Here is a 23,712-nt window from a genome sequence, read left to right on the forward strand (position 1 = left end):
TATGTAAAAAGGCGCACAAAGCGATGCGTGCAGCCAGTCCCATCAACACCTCACAGAAACGCAGATTTGAAAGCAACTTGTTGACGTCTCTGTGATCTTCCCCCGGAGCAGAGGAGACCGTCGGCAGCGGGAAGCCCCCGTGTCTCTCCCCAGGGCTGCTGAGGGCAGCGCTGCGCTTTAAAACGTCAGATGGAGACGCACACCGCACTTTTGACACTTGAGACATTTTTGCGGTTTATCTGTGCGAAAATACATTTTTGAAGCTGAATGCCATAAATTAGAGTCGCTCAAGTTTCCCCGGACAACTGAAATCACTTATGGTTGTACTTAAACGCTCTCCTTTCAGATGAGATGTGAAGACTACCGAAGCAGTCCGATGGTTCCCTCTGAATGTAACCAGTCTACTATTTCGCTTGTTTGTACTGGACGTGCATAAATGAAGGACACCGATGCTGGGATTCCCGGTTTGCTTTTGTGCTCAGCATAATTCAAAAAGAAAGAAGACAACAATTCACCAAATAAAGAAAAAGCATGGTAAGTTTAACGATCTTTTCTCTTTAAAATAAGTAAATCACCTCGTTTGTTACAATTACGCACCGATGTGCAGGGGCGCAGAAAGGAAGGCATTATTTGTTGTTTTAAGACAAACAACAACAACAACAGTGGGGTATAATCTTTTTACTTTCTAAAAGAGCTGGACTAATGTGACTAACACAGGTTCAAAATCTTAGAAAGATTAAAGATTTCTGCTGAAAATCCTGAACAACTCCCTTACACCAAGAGATGAAACAGAGCATGATAAGGTCACTTGTGATCACCACTGGCATGCATGTAAGTCCTATAGGACTATTTTAGTGACACCAAAAGAGATTGAAATGTCCCAAAGTAGGAAATGAGGAGGACACACAGTATACTGTATGAGTCCCTAAGGGGAAGTAACAGCAGCCTCATGGGTTTAATCGTGTTATGAACTGCAAGGCATGCGGAAAAAACTAGTACACATATGAAACCGGCATGAAGCCCCAGTGTGCCAAAACTGATTTAAAGAGGGAGAATATTGCTGGAGGAGGCAGGAAATACATGGTAAAGATAACAACACTACAGTTTTTGATTGCATCTCAATAAAACGTAACATTGCTGTCCTTAAGATTTTTCTAATTACTATCAAAAGTAATTATAAAATGAGAGGGGACAAGATATTTCCCCCCTCAGGTTTATTTGTTTTTGTTGACCTGTGAGATAACTGCTAAGGGTTAGGCTGGAGGCAGGTGAGGAGCTTATAGTGTGATAAAGCCTATTTAATTTCACTATAGGGTTTCAAATCCTGTATGATATGTGCTTAACACTGGTTGTCCAGGATGCTAACATTATTTTGCTGCTTGCAGCCTCCAACCCTTCACAGTCGTGGCACATGCTGCTGAATTCATTATACAGATAAGGCTGGAGAGTGGGCTCTTTTCAAATTATAATAATATTCATATTTGACTTGGCCGTTTGCGGACATAAATTACTAACATCAGAATTTACCAGAACATCTTTGCCATTAGCAGCAGCTGGTGAGGAGGAGCAGCCCAACCATGTAGTGTTTTCAAGTTGGGAAAATAGACCTGTGCTTTCAAGCTTTTCAGAATTTTTTGCTGTGAATGTTGTATTTTTCTTGTGCCTGAAGTGGCTGATGTGAGAGATCCTCAGCGAAATGAAAGGGAATCACCATGTCGGTGCTCTGATGAAAAGTACCTTTCAGTACACAATGTACCTCCATTTCATCTGGAGACTCTCACATGTGGAATTTTCTCTCTCTCATTCACACTGACACCCTTTCCCCCCCATCCTCTCACATTACACACACACACACTCACTCACTCAGAGATGAACACACACACACACGGCTCTCCAAATGCACCTTAACAACCTTGGTGTGACAGAATATGTCATTTACGACCCATTAAACTAATCTTATTCATATCATGCAGTCCCCTTTCCCTACTTTATTATGACACTGTTTTACAAATGTGGGTAATTGGAAACAATTATGAAACTGAAAAATGATGATACTGTTGAATATATAATTTCCTTATACAATGATGAGGGAGTTCCTTCCCCCCCCCCCCCCCCCCCCCCCCCCCCCCCGCCAGCATGGGACATGAGATCATATCACAAAGAAGACTCATTTGTAGCTCATCTTTTAAAGTATCAAATCATGGTTTAATAATGAATGCAGGAATAAATGCCTGATGGTTCCGAGAGTGCTGCATGGGTATATGGAAGAACCGTTCCCTCTAATAACATCTTCAGAGAATACGGGGGCGGAAAATCCCAGTCCCATGAGATATACAGTATAGGGCCCGGCTAACTAACTCTATACTGCATGAAAAGGAAAATCATCTTTCATTAGCCTCAGTCTTTTAGCATGATGTCAGACTGTATATATCCATCAGGGGTATATTTGATCAGAATGTTCTGATTCTCCCTGAGTGACTAGGTGGGGTGTCATGATATCACCCTGGAGTGAGATGTGTCTTGTGTTTAAATTAGCTTCAAATACTAAAAAGTGAGTTGGAGAAAACATTTTAATCATGTCTTGGAGCTAATGTCAGGTTTATGAGCTATCTAGCTACAGCTGATGCAATCTAGCAGAAGCAGACTACTGTCTGTAATTAAGGACCAATTATTTAAAGATAACGAATTTTGAGTTGTAAATCTGCCAACTGCCCAATTAAAAATCAAAATGTCCATCATAGATAGGATGTTCATGTTTAGAGGCTCCCATGGGATGAATATGAGCATCTCCGCTATAGGAGACGTACCAAAGACTAGAACAGTACACTCTTCAATGTATTGCATGTTTCCTCAGGTCTCGCAATGCATGACAGACGTTTACATCTGACTGGAGGTAATTCCCTTGCAGGACTGTGTTGAAAAACTAGAACAAGAAGCAGATGTGTGCAGTTGACTTACAGCTTAATTCCACACTTTCAACATTTGTTACTACTCCTACCTCCAAAATGTCACTTTCTTCAGGAACGGCTACAAAACATAACAAAGCTAACACGCTAAACCACTTGAGGTAATTTAACAGTCTGTTCGCTACATTGTTTGTCCTGCACACTGATGTTTACAGTACTGTGCAGCACGTGAGTCGGCTGAAAGTAGCTGAGCAGATGGTGGGGCAGCGTCAGTGAAGAAGACTTCACCATTCAGCTGTAAAACACTCTGCCTGAGTACATTTCTTTGTGGCAGCTCTTTGAAGTGGTAAAGGGTGCAATTCTCATGTGCCAAGGAAATGTCGATATTAGATTAGTGACCAAGTGATACTGGAAGTGCAATGAGGAAGATGAATTCTGACATTGTGCTCATTGCCTTGCTGCTGACTACGGTCAAACTACATTCCCTACCTTCTGTGAGAAACTATTAGTGTGACAACAGCATGTCAGTGCAGCAGAACTTACAATTCCCACCGCTACTACAACTAAAAAGAAAGGTTTTAAAAGCAACAATACACGGGGAAAATAGATACACTTGGCAAGCTGTAGACAGCGCCCTTCAGAGAAAGTAAGAGAAAGTAAACATGGAAACAGGAATCTTTGACATCATCAAGGCCATATAATGTATAATCTTCAACGAAACACAAACACTAATGAACACATCGCAGTATAAACAGTTTACTGAAACAGGCTGAATAATGGCTAACATTAGGGAGGAAGATCCTCCTTCCCTGAGGGCGTACTCATTAAACTCCTGACCAATTACCTGATTCTCCAACATGGAAACGAATACTGGCATTTCAAATAGGTGAGACCAATTAAGAGATAGACCCAAAGGAAAACTTTGCCTATTTTCAACAGACTTTGTATTTTTGAAGTGTGTGTGGTCGTGCGCATAAATGAACAGTATTTGGCTTTCGCCTGTGTTACTGGCCTCCTCCCACTCATTTGCCGGCGGTAGCCAAACATCGTTCATTTGGATGTGCCACCGACATTGCAACAAAAACATTCTTGAAAATTGCAAACTTTCCCCAGAAATGCATCTTTGTGGAATTGTGTGCAAAATAGAGATTAAGTCTGAGTATGAGTCCATCATGACCATAGCATTTTACAGGGGAGGTAATGCTATTAACCATACAGGAACATCAGGTGATGGTGAAGGAGTGAAATCAACCCAGTGATCCACCATACAGGATCTATGCGCTAACAATGGTTTGATGTATTTGAAGCGAATATATCTATATACAATATATTCTTCTTGTTGTTCTGAGTTTGAATCTTTATGGTTTGTTGCACTTACTGTTAGTCGATTTGGATAGAAGCAATTAAATCAAGATATTGTCGGGATTGGAAATACCTAAAGAATGTACCACAGCCAAAGAGGTTTACCATCATAAGAGACAAAACTTTCAAAAGCTATATGATGAAAACCATGACGAGGAGGCAAGATAATCAGGAAGGAAAGAAAGACAGCAAAAACAAAATATCACCTGAGAGTAAAACAGCTCAAACTCAGGCAGAGATTCCCCTCACAAAGCATCAGAGATGACTACACTCAAGTCTGGCTCTAATCCTAAAACACAGCTTGATCTAGCATTTAAACTATTTAAACTGGAAAAATGAATATTTGCAAACCCAATCTCTGGTATGCTTCCCTTCTTTCATCAAATCCTCCTGTCGCTCTTCATGGTGTTGTGTTTTGTCTTTACACTTGAATTAAAGCAATCCATGAAAATGAGACCGAATCCATGGTAATCCCATCGGATTTACAGGCAGGATTATTCACATGGGATTGGGCTCAGTGTGAGAAAGCAGAAAATAACATGCCGCCTCTCTCTCATTAACATCATTTTATACACTATTTTAAGCGGAGTAGGAAATCCACTTCATTGTATTGACATAGGAAAGGTTAATCATACTTTGTTTATATCGTGGATGCTTTTGAACTCTGATGTATTTTTGTCTTGCTGAAATGTTTGTTGCATTACTCAGTTCCTTTACTTTCCCTTCTCTCTTTTTTTAACCTCCTGGCATTATCTCTGGGTTTTATGTTTTTCCATATAATTAGCACTGAATCATAACATCGGGTTCTTATGATGAACGTTGTAATTATAGATCAAGACAATTTGTACTCACTGTGAGAATGACAGCATGTGTCTCATCAGGATCGATAAAGCTCGCCCTCCTTGCTCTCGCAGCGGCAGCAGCTCGGCCACTTAGGCCATTAGTGGTCATTATTCCAAGGTTGACTACTTGTTGAAAGATGTCTTTTTCCATTACTTGAAGAGAGAGTCTGTAATTTGTTGACGGAAAGCCTGTGGGGAGGAATTTTCGAAGAAGTGGAAAATACCACAAAGCAGTAAAATAAAAGGAAGACAGGGTGTTTGCACTGTTGCACAACCAGAACCATGACACAGCGTCTACTGCACAGTATGTCGATTTTAGAGTTGTTACAGCAACTTTTATATTACCTACTTTACTTAGGTTAAGAAAGTTCTTACTAATGTATAACAATTATTTTATTCCTAACAGTGCAGTTCTCTTTAATGAATCACGCTCCAATACAAACGGTTTCATGTGGCACAATTGTGCGATTTAATAAATGTCTTGCACTTTGAATTATCCAGTATCGTCCTTTGAGGCAGAGTAACATAACTTACTGAAAGCCATAATATCATCCATTTAATATCTGTGTGACTGTGAAATGACCGTCACTCTCATTAGTCATGGACTAATTGTGTTAAATATTCCCTGTCACAGTACAACTCTGCACCGATGAAATGCCATTGACAGCTGCCATGTTGTTTCACCACCACTGACTGATGTTCAGTTTCAGTTTGCTGATTCACGCAATCAGGACTTGAACTTTGCAATGTGATATGCTTATTTTTTTACACTTTGCAAACATTGAATGAAACTTCCCCAAACAAGAATTTGAACAGTTAGCCTTATGTGGCATCATCACGTGAGCTGGTGCTTTTCATAATTTTGATTGGTTTGAAGATCGATATCCCGTCCTCGCTTATCCTCTCTCCCCTGTCTGAATGTCTTGTGTTGGATGTTGTTCCCCATCCTTCTTCAGCAGTTGAGTAGCAGGAATTTCTGCTGAGGAGCATTTATTTATAGACAAACTGAAACCTACACATTTCCTTAAGTTGGCAATTTTAATTCTAATTTTACTTCTAATTTATTATCTGCTCGAATTTCAAAAAGTTTCTGCTCTGAGCACACACATCCTGTGCCTCTCTCTCTCTCTCTCTCTCTCTCTCTCTCTCTCTCTCTTTCTATCATTCCCTATTATACATTCGATACGCATATTTTTCTTCCCTACTCCCACAACATGGAGATGGTCTACCATTACTTTCTGTAATAGTTCTGAAAATCAGAATTATCCCAAACATATTTTTACCCTAGAAATAAAACAAACCATAAACCAGAGTGAGACCACCACCTTTTTTTGAACTGTTTATTTTCCTTTTAACAAAACAAGACATATCCTGACATAGGACGTTTTCATTCAAATGACAGATGATTACATGACAAAGCAAAGTATAGTTAATATTGAAATAAAGCAAATCCAGTATAAATTGAAATAATGAAGTAAATAATATAAATAAATACAAACTGGGATATATAAATAAATTAAAATCAAATAAATATTAATGAAAGCATTTTACATAGGGACTGACATCTTTGGCACAGCAGGGTCAGTTACACAGGGACTTTTTCCCTAGTATTCATCTAAAGTTTGGTTCAGTTTCAACAACCCTCTTCAACCAGCGATACATCCAGATATATTTTAACACAATTCCATCTTTGGGTAAAAGAGTCCATTTTTATCTGCAGGCTCGCCGTCATTTTTTCTATCGTGTAGACTTGTTTAAGTCTGTGCTTCCACTGAATGATTGTCGGAGGTTTTGCATTTTTCCAGTTCACAGTTATAATCTTTTTGGCAATTAATAACAGTATCCTTAATATGTACCTCTGGTCTGAATCGTAAATGTCTGTAGGTATAACCCCGAGCAAGAACAACATGGGCTCCAGAGGAACAGTCATTTCCAGGAGACCACCTCTTTTTGACAAACCAAGGGTCAGCTGTTTGGTTCGGACCATGGTCAGGGGGAGATTTGACACCTGTAATTGTAATTGTGGTCTGAATCAAACTAAAAGACCCCAAAGTCTTAAGACGTAGGTGAGGTTAATATGTTGCATTTGATACACAGCATTGAGCCGGGACAGAATGAATGGATAGGGTAATCACTTGTGGATTCTTTTTAATTGGGCAGGAGTCTGGTCATGTCTCTTTTGTTTAACAAATTTGACCCAGAGATTTCAAAGTCTATACTTATAATTCAGACAATCCTCTTAACAAAAGTTGAAAGCGCCTCTTCGTCATTTTTGAAGTAGACTCTGTTGTTAATTGACAGCCCCTTCTTTCCGTCTGAAACTTGCCTCTAATTTATTTCAACACTTCTTCCAAATTCAGAGTCAAGATGTCATAGTTTCTGTTTCTTTTACTTATAAATAGGCTTCCTAGGATTTGCAATGCTATATGGATCCATCCTTCTTAATTGACAATGAAATCCATACTCTTTCTCCATGAAAGTTTCAGCTGCCTGTCGAGCACTCACCAAATACCCTTTACTGCAGAAATATTCAAAACTAGTTTGATTAAAAGTCTTGACAATCTTGACAAATCTCATTAGAATTGTCAGTTAACACAAATGAACTCACCTAAACTACTAACTTTAAGGACTGTAGTTTTAAATTACGACCTGTTTTCACGTCAGAAAAAGGTAATTTACATGCAGTATAATGTGCGTTTTTAACAATAAGGTATTTTATCAGGTAGAAGACAAAGAAATGAAAATATTATAGGACGTCTGTACTTTTGACATTAAACCCTTTTTTTAAATAAATAGTAATACTCTGTTGACATTTATATGTAAACTCCTAAAAATACTTATTCTTATCTGACATTGATTTTTAAAGAACATTTCAAGTATTTCTTGTTGAAGAGATTAAAGACTTCATGTTTTAAAGTCCCTAATTACCTTTTAGATGTCAGTAAACAAAGGCTTATGTCAAATGTTAATCCTTCAACAATACTCATTCACATTTTAATTCGAGGCCTGGAGTTATAACCATCATATAGCCCAGTACACACAAAAGTGTGTGTACTGGGCAGAAAGCGTACAGTGGATAAACCAACCCACATGTAAATGTCTCTGCTGAGATCATCTGATGCTGTTGTTGCTACAGAACAATCGCTCACCGCTGCAGATAATTTCCCTCACAACATGCTGTGCTGAATGGCTCAATTCATTCTCCAATTTTAGTACATGCTCATCCATGTGAATCTTTTTGTTTTATTTCCCTGCCATGTTGATGACAAGCCCTGCTTCTCTCTTACTGTACCACGTCTTAGGCATGTCTTATGATCAGGAGTGTAATGTTGCATCTTCTTTTGAATCCAAGAGATATGAACCAAACTCTTGAAGTCTCTTAAGTTTGTGCACTTAAAAAACTGAAACATTTACTTTAATTAAATCTATTAGACAGATTTCACATAACTCTAATAGGTTAATTAGTTGAAAGCAATGATAATAGTTATATTTAACAATATTGCTTTCAACTAACTAATAGATTTAATGAAAGTCAATGTTTTTTCATGGTGCTATATTTACATGTGTTTCCTGTCAGAAAATATCTACTAACGAGTGCATTAAATGAAAAATAATGTTGCCTTCTTAAGGGTAAAAACAACACATATTAGCATGACATTTGATGACTTTTCTCTGTCTGAACATACCGTGAGGAAAAAAATTGACACAAAGTAGGAAAGACAACACAAAAACTGTTCATGTGTTTCAGTCGTTTTTGGGGAATGTGATTACTTGTAAAAATGTACTGGATGATGAACCACTAAAGTGCAATACTAACTCCTCCTATAACCTAATCTTATAGCCCTGTCTTGTAAAGATGCACTGTGTTAAAATTAAAGTGCTAACACCTTTTTCAATCCACTTTATATTGTTCTCACAGAGTGCTTCATCCAGTATAGGACTATTGGTTTTTGGTCTCATCACATAAATGTGCTGTAAACTCTCTTTACATCTCATTTTCTTTCTAATGAATGAGAACGGCACCATCGATCAAACTCATTTACCGCACAACTCAGCTGGCTTTAGTATTTAGCTCCGGCTATTGTTGCCAGCTTGCTAACCAAATGGCGCAAATATAACTCTCAGATCTTTAAAGTAATTTTCAAGTCATTACTACAATTTTTTTACTTTTACCATTGACTCATTCACATTGAGTGTTTAACTTTACTTCTTGTAACAAACAAACAAACGAACAAACAAACAAACATGTTTTACCCAAAACAGGATATTTGTCCTCAACCTACAGTAAAAAGGCAGTTTAGCTCAGTTTAGTTTAGCTAGAAAACTGCGATGGTACATTGGTGAATTGGGAATGACAAGCAGGCGTTAAATGACAAGTGATAGTTTAAAAAGCGTAGACGGGACACATACATCGTCATAAAAGTGGTTTGCTACTTGTACACCTTTCCATGTGATCATGTTGTTGATGCATGTTCCCATTCTTTAATGTCAAGTCCTTGATGAAGTCACCTTTACTCCGTCTTATAAAGAGATATTTTGTTTGTAAAACAGTTTGTTCCTTGTTGTATTTAGTCATGCTAACTATATTGTTTTTTCTTCATGCCTCGTATCATCACTTTAAAAAACGAAAGTTGTAATAGGCCTTTCATGTTATCCTCTGCAGCGCTTCTGTTAAACATCCGCTGTTTCCTCCTCGAGGGATCAGTGTTTCCAAACCTCTGCTACACCACTGCCCCTTCACTTTCATGACTCACACTCAAACATAGAAGATAAAGATAAAACCACTGCTGCTCATCATCAAACACTCATATGAGTCTTCCTCACTTACACTTATCATAATTATATACATTGATATTGTTGGTCAAACAAGTTGTATATTTCTATAGTGGCGTCCAGAGCTTGTTTTGATGAGATTTTGTAAAAACGTAGTTAACAAGTGCATATCCCCAATATATCAGTCCTATTTTAACTATTGTATCTGTTTTATTGTGTTGCACTGTTGGAGGAGCCTGTGACCGAAGATGTTCATTGATATATCTACACTGTAGCTTTGTACACATGACAATAAAAGCCTTGAATCTCTTTGGTTTTCTTCTTATCCCTTCAAAGTATTTTGCTTGGCTTTGATGGTCCTGTTACCACGGTTTAGTTTTGTTGTCATTAAAACTATTTTAAGGCTTTGGGACAGAATATCTGAATCCTTTGAAACAACAGTGGGACAGAGAAGAGACAGACAGAGACTGCATGAGTGGGCAGGCTTGTTTTATATGATGTGATCCTTTAAATATGTGTTTTCTGCAGCCCAGAAGTGATGCTCACGAAACTACAATTTCACACTTCAGTTGGTAATACCTAATAATTGGAAGAGCACTCGGAGAGCGCAGACCCCGGCCCAGGGCGGTGTCCATGGGTGGAAAAGTAATCGGTGTATCCGCAACGTGATTCACATTGGATGCAACATTTAGTGGGTTCTTCCTTGGCCCTTTCTTCACCCTTCCTCTAAGTTTCATGGAAATCAAGCCAGTCGTTTTTTGGTTGTAAGAGGACAAATAATAAGTAATGCATGCTCATTCTGATTTAATGCAGGAGGTATCATTAATTCCAGTTGCTCACCATTAACACATTCTCAAGTCACTATGACTTTATGTGAGTAGTTCGCACTTAGCAAATGATCATGTTAGAATTATTAATACACACTTACGAAAATTATCGAATATGTGGACTAATTGGTAGCTGTTGAAGTTTATTTCAGACCCATACATTTGCTCAGCCTCCCTAAAATTAACTTCTACATCACTGTCTGTCTTCAGCAGTCTTCCCTACGTGTCTTCATATAAAAATGTCTTCTTGGCAGGACAGCAACGACTGTAACCGTCTCCTTCACCTAAGGTGGAGAGTTATGACAAACACGGCCATGGTAGCGACAACAGAACGCCTTTGAGGTCGAGAATTTTCGGGAAATGCGCTTAATGTTAACATTTCTGATGAATAATTACCTTGTCATGCACATGGGATTAATATGGGGAGCGCCGAGACTTGAAAGCCAGAAACAACTCAGCCTGCAACAACTTTGAACAAAATAAACATCCATTTTGTATGTCATGGTTAGTATTTAATTCCTGGAAAATTACAAAGAATTGAAAAATGTTTTCGAGAATAGTTTTCATTTGTACATGATAGACTGTACTGCTACTACAGCAAGTATTACTTTCGGCCTTAGTTATTCTGTAATAAAATGGTTAACATAAAAGTGGTGTTGTTAGTTATTACCTTGAGTATAAGGTTAGATGTTTTCAATTCCGTTACAAGAATAGGAACGATGTTTACTTATTGAAGCTTTTTGAAAGCGTTTCAGCGCCTGTAAGTTTCTGTGAAGATTTGCTGGGGAAATAAATATTTCAGGCATGAAAACATTGGTTTGTTAATGGTCCACTTCAAGTGTATTCGACCTGATGGGTGGACGGAAATTAGCTGGTATATTTGTATGTTATTGGAACGATTGATGAAATATGTTAAGGGTTAAAAATAATTGAAAGCTCTCACAAACAATGCACATATTGTTGATTCTGTAAACAGATCACACGTTTCAGGAGGGAAATCGTATCTTTTGTTTTGTTACATGTCATAGTTAGCACGAACAATGTTCTGATAGCAAGCTCTTTTTTCATTACCGCAGATATAAACCAGACACCTGTTTGTTCTCCTCCACACACACACGCACACACACACGTCACTGACAGATAATCTGTTCATCTTTCAAAGGATCATGAACACACAGTGAGGAGTGTATTGCAGTGGAGTGGTGTAAAAAAACACTGATTGGAACTTTGCCTCAGCAGTAGGAGGCTTTCATGTGTGGAAAAAAGTTTAGGCAGAAATTGATGGGTTGTGTTTTGAACCATTTTAACCTGCTGCTGTGCAACCTTGTTAACACGAAAACCTTACTTCTCAAGAGGCTGAATTGTCTTATTTTCTACAATCTATTTCCATTCTATCAGCTTAGAGAAGAGCTGATATTATCCTTCCCAGCCTCTATAATGAGTCCTGAGGTTTGTCCCCAGAGGTTTGAATGTGTCGCTGGGTAACATTAGCTCCCTCCTTGCAATTTATTTATTCACCATAAATTAGCATGTACCTGTGAAGCCCCTTTAATGTCCTCCAGTGCCGGTCGAGGATTCATTGTATTTCCTGTTTGCATATAGTTTCATTATGTGTGCAGGTGGATTGTGGTGCAAATAGTGCATGTACAGTATGTGTGAAACATGTGCATGCTTGTGCCATGTGCATCCCACACAGGCTGAAAAAAACACTCCAGGCAGCTGCAAACAACAGATAAAAGATAAATCATTGAGCCTTTGAGACGTAATTGGATTTCATTGCTATTTACTGAAATGCAGCGTGACATGCCAACATGTCACTGTATAAATGACAGCCATTCATGAAATGTGTCTGTATTAATCTTCATAGCATACTGGAATTGCTGTTTTATTGTATATATTGACGAGGTTTCCATCTCTCCGCTGTCTGTTTTCATGGTTTGCACTTTAACCTTTGGGCAGCACTTTGACAGAGATCACTTCTGAGTTGACTGTTCCTACATTCCTAGTAATCTATATTTTATAGTTTCACTTTCCTTCACATGATGCCGCCCAGCTATCTATAATTCAGTATCTTCATGGTGCCATGAATACTCCATTGTGTTGGACAACAGCATCATGGACTGCATACTGACTGTAATGATCAGCAAAGTGAGCCACAACCCTGGCAGAGCAAGCTTGTCTATAGGATGGAAAAAAGGTGTGTGTGTGTGTGTATTTATGAAATGTCTGCATTTCTCTGAATCCATACAGTAAATGCGTTGATGACACTTTTACAAAGAGTTCACTGATGTTTAATCAATTCAAGCGTTTATTTTGGAGAATATTACTATGAATTCATTAATTAAACATTTTATTATCCAGAAAAACTCAACTTAAACTGAAACTTTTCAGGCTGCCTACAGCCCCAACAAAGACGACCAAGAAGATTGAGATTGTTTGAACAGTGAAAGGCAAAAAATACGAGGGAAATGAAAGTCGGCAAAGCACTCAATATTGGAAATGACCCCCTATCATCTGGTTACAAAATGAAGCTGCAATTGTCTATTCCCATGACTCCTGCTATCTAAGCCCTCTTTAATTTACCCCATCGTGAATCTCCAGCATCCCTTTATGTTGAAGTAAAATTCCCCTCACACACCACACAAAACCACACCCATTTACAGCACGCTTGAGTGAACACCATATTAGCTGCATGAGAGCAGAGGAGGCACTGTCTCCTTCTCTGGGCTCAATCAATTAGTCTATCTCCAGTGGGGCCGTGCAGTGTTTGCAGGCCGGCTGGGTTCAGAGGGTATTACTGTTTCACCCCGACATAAAAACACTGCACAGACACTGCAGCATCTGCTTGGATTTGGCCCAAGCCTGAGAGGAAGGAATTGGATATAGTGAACGGTTTGTGACGCAGGCTAACTGGGCAGGGCTGCGTCACTGTGTTTCTTCTCCAGTCATGCTCTTCGAAAGACTCACAAGAACAATCAGATGTTTGTGTTTTATATAATTGTGATCATGCTTTGTGGTTCCAACTTTTTGCCTTGTTTAAACGAAGATAAATGCATGTCTCCTTTAATTGGGCTGAGCGATGCCTCCCTGAATTAGATCTGCAATTTCAAAGCCAGATGTAGAAGCCAACATATTTCACATAAACATTATACAGCCCAATTTAGGCAGGGCCTGCTCTTGATTGAAAATCTTTTTCCTCTCATCCATTCATTATGAACCTCATTACCTCATTGTGCTGTAAACCAGACCCAGAGGAGATAAGCCTTGTCCTTGACTTGTTTGATGTGTAAACAGATAAGCTTTCCAGTCATCTATCAAACATGATACTGTGTGTGTGTGTGTGTGTGTGTGTGTGTGTGTGTGTGTGTGTGTGTGTGTGTGTGTGTGTGTGTGTGTGTGTGTGTGTGTGTGTGTGTGTGTGTGTGTGTGTGTGTGTGTGTGTGTGTGTGTGTGTGTGTGTGTGTGTGTGTGTGTGTGTGTGTGTGTGTGTGTGTGTGTGTGTGTGTGTGTGTGTGTGTGTGTGTGTGTCATATTACATAGACAACCGAATGAATAAGTCAATGCTGCCCACGACGATCTTCTTACTAAGCTCACCGTGTGGAGTGTGTCAATATCAATATATCAATCTCCTCTCCACTGATGCGATGAGGCGTGATTGTAAGGTAGTCACGCCTGGGTAATCTTCACCCGCTGTCAGTGACAGTTATCTCTAACACATCTGCACGTTGAGGTTTCCTGTTGAGATCTGAGAAATGTTTTAATGTGACACTCAATGTCTTCTGCGGTTCTGTAGGGAGCTTTCTTCATCAGAGTGATATTACCATGGTTGTCTACATTTTGGCTTAAGACTTCTGAACATTGGAGGCATTAATCAAGCGTGGAGGTTCAATTATATAAGCAATTCAGTTGCATTATTAGGAATTATGTATCTATTTTCTGTATGTGTTTGTGTGACTCATACTAAGGTCTATCTTTGCCTCTACTGCTTGAGTAGTCCCCAGACAGTAGATGGGACAGAACATCACTTTTAAAAATACCTTTTAGCCTATTAGATACTGTTCTATGAATTGATGGGTTTATTTGACAGGACTCGACAACAATTAATAGTCCATGGTTTCAAAGAAAACGCCTAATTTGTGCTCTCAAATAAGCATTAGCAAATCTTGCCAAACTCTTGCATGTACCCGTCACACTTTCACTTATGATTGGACAACTTAGTTCTCATTCTGATATTGGACTGCTAAACACAAATGGCTCAGTGATAACAATGTAAATGGATTAACTGTTGAGTTGTAGTCTAGGCAGCTATTGGTATGAACAAACCAGAGCCTTGTCTTCAATATTTTCAATTAATATTTCTATACAAAGCTTGTCCATGCTAGTATCTTCAGTAGACTGGACTACTGTAATGGTGTCTTCACAGGTCTCACTAAAAAATATATTAGAAAGCTTCAGCTAATTCAGAACACCGCTGCTCGAGTCCTCACTAACACTAAGAAAGTGGATCACATCACTTCCTGTTCTGAAGTCTTTACACTGGCTTCCTGTGTGTCAAAGACTTGATTTCAAAATATTGCTGCTAATTTATAAAGCATTGAATGGCCCAAAATACATTTCTGACCTCCTGCTAAATTATGAACCATCCAGATCTCTCAGGTCTTCAGGGACTGGTCAGCTTTCTGTCCCCAGAGTCAGAACTAAACATGGAGAAGCAGCATTCAGTTATTATGCTCCAAATATCTGGAACAAACTCCCAGAAACCTGCAGATCCGCTGCAACTCTCACTATACTTTTAAATCCAGACTAAAGACTTTTATTTTTGTCGCTGCTTTTAATTGAACTATTCATATCTTAGACAGCACTGTAACTTTTATTCATGTATTTTTTCTTTTAATGTCTATTTTATTATCTTTGCTTTTTAATGACTGTTTTCTAATGCCACTTTCTTAATGTCTTTCATTTTTGTGAAGCACTTTGAATTGGCTTGTGTTAAAAGGTGCTATATAAATAAACTTGCCTTACAATGCAAATAAATAACTCTAAAAACCACTGCTCCTCCATAGTTTGAGCTTGACAGAACATATTCCTTTGCTTTAAAATGGTTGTGAACGAGGGAAGAAGGCATTCAACCTATACTTTACTTTTACAGAGAAGAGTAGGACCAATGCATATGGTTTAGGAAGCAGCACTGGTTTACTGACACTGTGATGGTAAAGCCATTAAAATGAAATGATAAAGTGCCATGCCTGTTGTGCAGCATTAGTTAACTTTATATCGCAGTTATAAGTTAGACCACTGTTTGTGTGGATGTTCCAGTACGCTGCACATTTTCGCCTGGATGCGTACCATCAGTATTCTGTGCCCGTTTCTTTGTACGTGTACTGCAGTTTGTAATCATTTCAATGCTCACCTGAGAGCCAGTAATAGAATGCGCTAAACTGATTTCTCATTTATTCTCGATTATTTATTAAGCATATTTATTGTCACGAAGCACGATAATCCCCCACAAGGGAAGGCTGCCTATCAACACTTTATTAATGCAGGTGTTTTGCAGAGTTGTATCGGGAACAAGCATGCACTCGGAAATCAGTTGTCACACTCGTAATGTGCCAACAGAAGGATGTGTTGACTGTGTAAAAGCAAACATTTGTTTATGTTTGTGGCAGAGCTTTGTTCCTCAACATTACTCTGTGGATGTGAAACAAAAGGCTGTCCTATGAACACTCATACAAATCGTATTCCAATAATCACATTACACTCCCTAATCTATTCCTATTCTACAGATTACAGTGAATACAGCGACATGGGGTTACAAAACTTATCCTGTAGTAGTGTAATTGAGTTACGTTTTTTTTTTTTACTCTTCTTCTGAATTACAATTGGTTATTATCCATTCTGCTGCTCTTAAATAATACATTAAAGCAAACCGAACATATGGAAAGCTGGAGGAAAGGGAATGCCTTCTATTGTGATTAACAGTCCTTATGCCCACTGGGACACCATACCCCATTTCCACATTTCAGCTCTTATCTCTTTCATCATAACTTGAAAGTAAGTCAGCTTCTGTTACCTGGAGGCAATATGGTCAGCGTCTTTGTATTTCCTGAGCATCATTAAAAGTAAATGTGAAAGAAGTCGAGTTTATAAATCACAAGTCCAAAAGTCCATCCAAATGAGAAAGACGGTTTTCTTGGTTAATGAGATTTGTGTGCTTTAAACAAAAAATATTACATTTTTGTTCTTACATATTTATTTCCAGTCCATCCAAATTAAATCCAGAGGAAGTCGGACAGAGATGGAGCAGAGAGGAAATGATGAACTAGTCAACCAACATGCTTTTCATTTTTCTGGGAACTGTCAATTAGGGAAAGTAGTCGCTCTGGCAAAACATAGGCTATCATTTATTCCCGCAACAATCTCAAATAATCATTTTAGTATAGACTGTGTAACTTTGGTGTAATGTGATAAATCTACAACACAGCTCGAAGTGAGTGGGTGTTAAGTCCCTGTATCAAGTCATAATGCTCTGTTTACAGGTCGCTGTTGAGTTTCCATTGTTCATGTTCCTTTATTTCCCCTTATGTGTCCCATGTTGTATGTATTAGGATAGTTTGTGGGTGCCTGTATCCAGCACGGGGGAGGGGATGATGGTAAAGCTCAATAGAACTAATCTTCTCTTTTCTATTTTGCTCTTCTCTTATTTATCTCACCTATAGGATGAACGTGCTGCAGAGAAAAGCTCCATGACAAATCCTTCCTCGCTGTATGGACGCTGCTTCTGAAAGGCTTTTCTGAAAGTGAAGAGGGAAAGCTTTCACACACACAGTACCTGAAAAAAAAGGCTTTGCTGATCGGCTTCTATACAACGACCAAAAGCTACGAGATGATTAAAAATCAGCCAAAGGATTCCTGGATGTTTGTCCTCCTCTGCATCATGTAACTGTAATGTTCTGGCTTTCTAATATCATCGAAGACACTAGCCAAGTTTCAGCACAAATCTCAATTTGGAAGGCTTCACGTGGACAGGGAACAGATAAGAAGAGAGACAACAAGCAAGCCTAGTGTATCTTTCGTCATCATCTTCCTACATGCAGCTCCCAGCATAGCGTTATTGAAAAGGAGGAGTCTATTAAAGCTTTTGATAGATAGGAAGGTTTGGTCTGAAGGTGTTGTTGCTGGCTGGCTACTAGCTGGAGATGAGATAAGAGCGTTGGGAAGAGAGAAAAGGAGTGCCAGCCTGACAGGAGCTGAATACAAATTAGGATTCCTCTCTCCAGCAGCTACACCAGTGAGGCGAATCAATATGAGAGAGACTAAAAGGACATATTAGCCGGCTTAAACTAGATGATTGCCATATGGTTGATATAAAATAGCAATACGAAGGATATTGCAATGTGAAATAAGACGCATAAAAGACAAGCTTAAGCATTTTTCTTCAGCCCAAACCAAAAATGCCACGCCACTGTACTTTTAAACGCCATGCCTGAACTGATGTAATGAGGCTGGTTTAAAACCTTGGAAAAAAAGAGGGTTTAAAAGAAGCGGAGGCGAGATGGAGCTGGATAACAGCTCACTGGACTACTTTACCAGCAACTCCACAGAAAACCCTGACACCATTACAGCTCCACCCTGGAGTGAGGCAACAATTCTCGGTTTCCAGATCTCCCTCTCTGCCGTGTTAGCCCTCGTCACCTTGGCTACCGTGCTTTCAAACGCCTTCGTCATCGCCACCATCTATCTGACCAGGAAGCTCCACACACCTGCCAACTTCCTGATCGGCTCCCTGGCCGTCACAGACCTGCTGGTGTCTATTTTAGTAATGCCAATCAGCATCGTCTACACTGTGAGCAAGACGTGGTCGCTGGGGCAGATTGTTTGTGACATCTGGCTGTCGTCTGACATCACCTTCTGCACGGCCTCCATCTTGCACCTGTGTGTGATTGCATTGGACCGCTACTGGGCCATCACAGACGCACTGGGGTACACAAAACGCCGCACCATGCGCCGGGCAGCGGTCATGGTCGGGGTAGTGTGGGTGATCTCCATATCTATTTCCATGCCTCCACTTTTCTGGCGGCAGTCCAAAGCCCACGAGGAGGTCACAGAGTGCTTGGTGAATACAGATCAGATCTCTTACACCCTATACTCCACCTTCGGCGCCTTCTACGTCCCCACGGTGCTTCTCATCATCCTCTACGGACGGATCTATGTAGCCGCCCGTTCCCGCATCTTTAAAACGCCGTCGTCTTCTGGGAAGCGTTTCACCACAGCACAGCTCATCCAGACCTCTGCAGGCTCCTCTCTCTGTTCTCTAAATTCTGCCTCCAACCAGGAAGCCCACCTACACTCTGGCAATGTGGGAGGTGGGGGAGGATCACCTCTGTTCATGAACAGCGTGAAAGTGAAGCTGGCAGACAGCGTGCTGGAGAGGAAACGCCTGTGTGCGGCTCGGGAGAGGAAAGCGACCAAGACACTGGGCATCATCCTGGGCGCTTTCATCGTTTGTTGGCTCCCGTTCTTTGTGGGCACACTCGTCACGGCCATATGTAAAGAGTGCTGGTTTGATCCAGTGCTCTTTGATGTATTTACCTGGCTGGGATACCTGAACTCCCTCATCAATCCTGTTATCTACACCGTATTCAACGATGAATTCAAACAAGCTTTCCAGAAACTCATGAAATGCAGACGCTTCCACTGAAAGAAACTGATTCAAACTTTTAAAGAGTGTAAAAGAGAAAAAGCAAACAACATAATAATTATAATAGAAGTACTGTGTACACGTAAATGTCCCATCTTGTTTTTTTTTTATATCAAACAGCTCTGTGCCATAGCTCTTTAGAGACCCAAAGCATATCATCCATATAGGCTTAATCATGCATGCTAAAAAAAGGAAATCTTGATCCCGAAGAATGTTGGAACTCTTCTTCAAAGACAAAGAAAGAGGATTTCAAGGCCATTTAAATGTCAATGGGACACTTGTGTTATTTTCTTTGACAAAGGCAGAGATCAAAAACAAGGATTGGTGTGACGGTGTGGGACGAGGGAACTCAGAAGGACTGGATTTAATCCAGCGGAAATGAAAAGCCATGAAATATATGTTGTCTTAATCTCTGTGTCATTCTGTGTGCTGCTGCTCCCATGAAATGTCTCTGTGGTACAGTAAAGCACTTAGAAAAGACTGCAAAACTCCAGAGATTCAGTATATGTTGCCATGTTCAGTATGCAATTATACTTGAAAGTGGTGTGTGTGTGTGTGTGTGGGTGTGTGTGTGTACTGTATGTGTGGGTACAGGTAGTTACTTTACTGTAATATATGCGTGTTTGAAGAAGGGAGGTTTGTCAAGTGTCTGACATTTATGCTTTTCCAAGTGAGGCTTGTCTCGTCGTTACAGAGACAGAAATGGAAACAGCATTTCCACTCTGCCTCTGAATTTTAAGTAACAGCCAATGCCATAGCAACAAATAAACCCATTCAAAAACATTATGAAATGATGTGCTCTGCTATGAGGACAGGGATCAGAGTGGCAGCTTCTGAAGGCAACATTGGACTCTATTTTTGCGATTTTATGTGTCTGGTTTATTCAATGTTAATACCTGTGTTACAGTTCAGTAAAAGCGGCAGATGGTATAACCTCTGCAGAAGTGTTTTCAGGATAAAATCATACTAATAACAGTTTTCCTAGCGACTCTTCTACTTACTTCCATATGAAAAACACAGTTGTGAGAAATGATAACGTTTGTTTAAATAATCCAGAGAATAGTTCTAACAAAAAAGCTTATGTTTTTTTTTACTCAAATAAGCAAAAAATGATTTCAGTTATTGTATATTAAATGGCTCTATTCAAAATATGAGTTTCCCTTGTTAGAGACATGTTTCCTTGACAAATGTAACACCCCAGAAACCATGATGGCTTTTTCTTCTCAGGCCTAGGCAGCAGAAAAGTAACTGAATAATTGACTGCTTAACATGTTGCTGAATCCATCAGATGTACTGCTGACAGCCACTTTAATGCAAAATACAAGTCAAATTACCTTTTTACAACATTTATTCCAAGTGACAGAAAGGACAGGAGGGGTGTAAATTCAAAGCTATTTTTACAATAAATGTCAGACGAGATGAGAAATGTAGTGTTTGGGTTTTTATGGTGGGTCACACACAGGACAGATTTCCCATAACATGTTGAGGTCACATGAAAGCCATGGTTCATTATGTATGTGTGACAGGCACAGGGAATTGCAATCAGAAATAAGTACTACAGAGACAGTGTTGTTTGAGGAAATAAGGACAGAAACTTAACAAAAAGACAACTCCCTAACCTTAAATCATAAATTATGCCTGAGAGTAGGAGTAACAAGAGAGCTGAAAAATATGTGACTGGAATGCTAATAAAATGTGCTGGAGGTCAATTTAATCATTCATTTGTGGCAAATATCTTATTTACATCCCTGATTATCTATAAGGTACACTTTAAATATTAAAGTCGAGACTCAGAAATATAGAAAAAAGGAGAGAAATCAGGCGTTAAACAGAGCAAGTTGGATAACCTTTGCATGTTTTTGCGTGCCAGGAGTTCAAGAGGCGATGTGCCGCCAAGGAATGTATTAAAAGATTATTTGATCAATCCCACAGAAACAATAAAGTCACTTAAAGAGCTATAACATAATTTCTCAGTTTGGACAAGAGATTTAGTTTAGTCTGAGTCACTTAAATTGACTCAGCCCACTGATGCACTTCAGAGTCCACCTTTACCACGTCCAGAGCAGAGCACAGAGTGACCTAATGGTTTCTGCCATCAATTCTTCATGTCTGGCTCTCAGAGTGCCAGCTGTACACTATACGTCTATATACACATGCATACACACACCATGCATATCTGTGATACCACGACCATTGCTCTGTGTCTCCCACTGGTCTGGAAATGACTGGCTGAATGAACCAGTGGAGATGTGGTCAATGCTGCATTAGACTCAATTCAGTCTGATTATTAAATTATAAAATAAATGAATTATTAATGTGCAACTTGTTTGTATACTTTTTCAACCATGGCTGCAGTTGAATCTCTGGCCCAGTATATTGAACAGTATAGAGCATTACATATGTTATAGATGACATTTTAGATGTCAAAAGTATTGGTTGATTTTCCTAGCATAACATTATATTTTTTACATAGTATTTACACACATATATATATAGATATATATATATATATATATATATATATATATATATACATATTAGATATACAGATGGTAGTATACATGTCGTAAGTTTTATTTTCGTCAATGAAGTACAGAAACTTATCTCAACATTGGGTGAAAATGGATGTGAAATATACTTCACATAACATAATTTTTTAGGATTAATTGTAATAGTTTGCAATGTAAAATACATCAGCCTTCGGTCAGAGTTGTCGCTCAGTTGCGCACGGCTACGAAGTTCCACAGAAGAAAGAAAGAGCAAAGACATTCATACTTTCCCTTAGCATACCAGCGACAGCTTTAAATAAATAATCCATAGACATGGAAGCTAATGTAACCAATTTAATTACACCGTGAATATATCAAGCTCTGTGAAAAGAGGTCACATTACCCTTGCAGTGTTACCAAACGAATGTTCTGTTTTCATTTAAAGGCTGGTCACATTTAATAGTGTTACACAAAGAAAATGTAATTATTCAGGATACAGCATTAAAAGATACCACAATTAGCCCATCAGCTATTGATCAGTCCCTTCGGGAACTGAGGCGTGCAAAGGTGTCTTAACTAGCTAGCACGTTCAGAACAAACAAAAAAGGAATATCTGCAAAAGACACAATAGAATAATCTTTACAGCTGAGTTGATTAAGCAAACGTCGAGCAAATGGTTCATCTTGGGTTTAAATCAGGCTGCATGTGTCTTTCTCCTCTGTGAACTCAAATCAAATAAAGACTAAAATGCCAAATAACTGCACAAAAGGGGAGCCAAAAGTAGTATCACTTGGTGTCAGCCTGGCTGGGGGACCACTTCAGAAAATGTTAGGCTGTCTGGAGCAGGGAAACCAAAAGGTCAGGATGCACTTAACCTCTCGGGAAGAGGACTGTCACTTCTCCACTCGTTCTGCACTAAACAAATTCATCCCCCTGAGACTGAGTCATACGGGCCTGTTTACCAAGTCAGGACGAAGGGCAATACGGGGCAACTCCACCATATACTCTATATCACACATGTTTAGCAACTTCAAAATATCAGCCCCAACAGATATATGTATATCAGCTGCTTTAATTAGGAAAAAAGTCCTGTGGGAATGTTTGAGAATGAATTGTGCAGTTCAGTCACTTCCCATCTGTGTATTTTGGAAGAGAGAAATACAACTCCTGTAGATGGTGTTAAGTCTGCCAACTTTTTTAAAACATATCGTTGATATTATTGAAAGATGTCAAATAATTAAGTACATTTCAAATGTCAAATTCTTCCTTTATCCTGAGTTACTGTGAACCCAAATACCAATAAATCAGCACACCTTAAAATGCTACTTTCTTGCTTTCTGTAGGTTTATACTAAAAGTTGCAGTAGACTAGGAAGAGAGGATACAGAATATAAATGATGCAGTCGTTCTGAACATGAGACAGAGTGCTGTCCACAACGAGTTGACTTTTTGAATAACAAGCACATTATGCAATCTGACAGGCGTCTCACACAGAGACACTTAAACTGCACTCTGTCTGTGCGTCCAGACGTGCATTTATAGTGTGGTCTATAGGCCTCGTGTATACAAATCCACACACACTCATAAAAACACCTTTGCTAACTCATCATACATGATCGCAAACACGGAACATGAATGATTCCAGAGGCTACATGAATATTCTAGACTTCTTGCCTTGTGTAAGACAGTGGTTTAAAATCCTTTCCCTTACTGATAAGGCACAGCATCGAGTGGTAATGAAATGAAAAGAACATGCAGGCTCCATTGAAATTGTAATGAAATTATTTATACCGCACAAAAACTACTACATAAATAT

At 39.2% G+C, this 23,712-nt stretch overlaps 1 protein-coding gene across 1 annotated transcript; it reads left to right on the plus strand.

The window, feature by feature from the left end:
• Nucleotides 1–403: 403 nt before the first annotated feature.
• Nucleotides 404–20,979, plus strand: htr1d (5-hydroxytryptamine (serotonin) receptor 1D, G protein-coupled). Its single transcript, XM_079641184.1, has 2 exons — nt 404–534; nt 17,427–20,979. Exon 2 carries the CDS (start codon nt 18,263–18,265, stop codon nt 19,406–19,408), a length of 1,146 nt encoding a protein of 381 aa, XP_079497310.1. The 5' UTR covers nt 404–534; nt 17,427–18,262; the 3' UTR covers nt 19,409–20,979.
• The last annotated feature ends 2,733 nt before the right edge of the window (nt 20,980–23,712 follow it).

Source organism: Notothenia rossii, assembly GCF_949606895.1.
Source record: "Notothenia rossii genome assembly, chromosome: 7".
Taxonomy (NCBI): Eukaryota; Metazoa; Chordata; class Actinopteri; order Perciformes; family Nototheniidae; genus Notothenia; species Notothenia rossii.

Excerpts from the sequence above, each read along its gene's own strand:
- htr1d (XM_079641184.1), top strand. The coding sequence starts at position 18,263 with ATGGAGCTGGATAACAGCTCACTGGACTACTTTACCAGCAACTCCACA.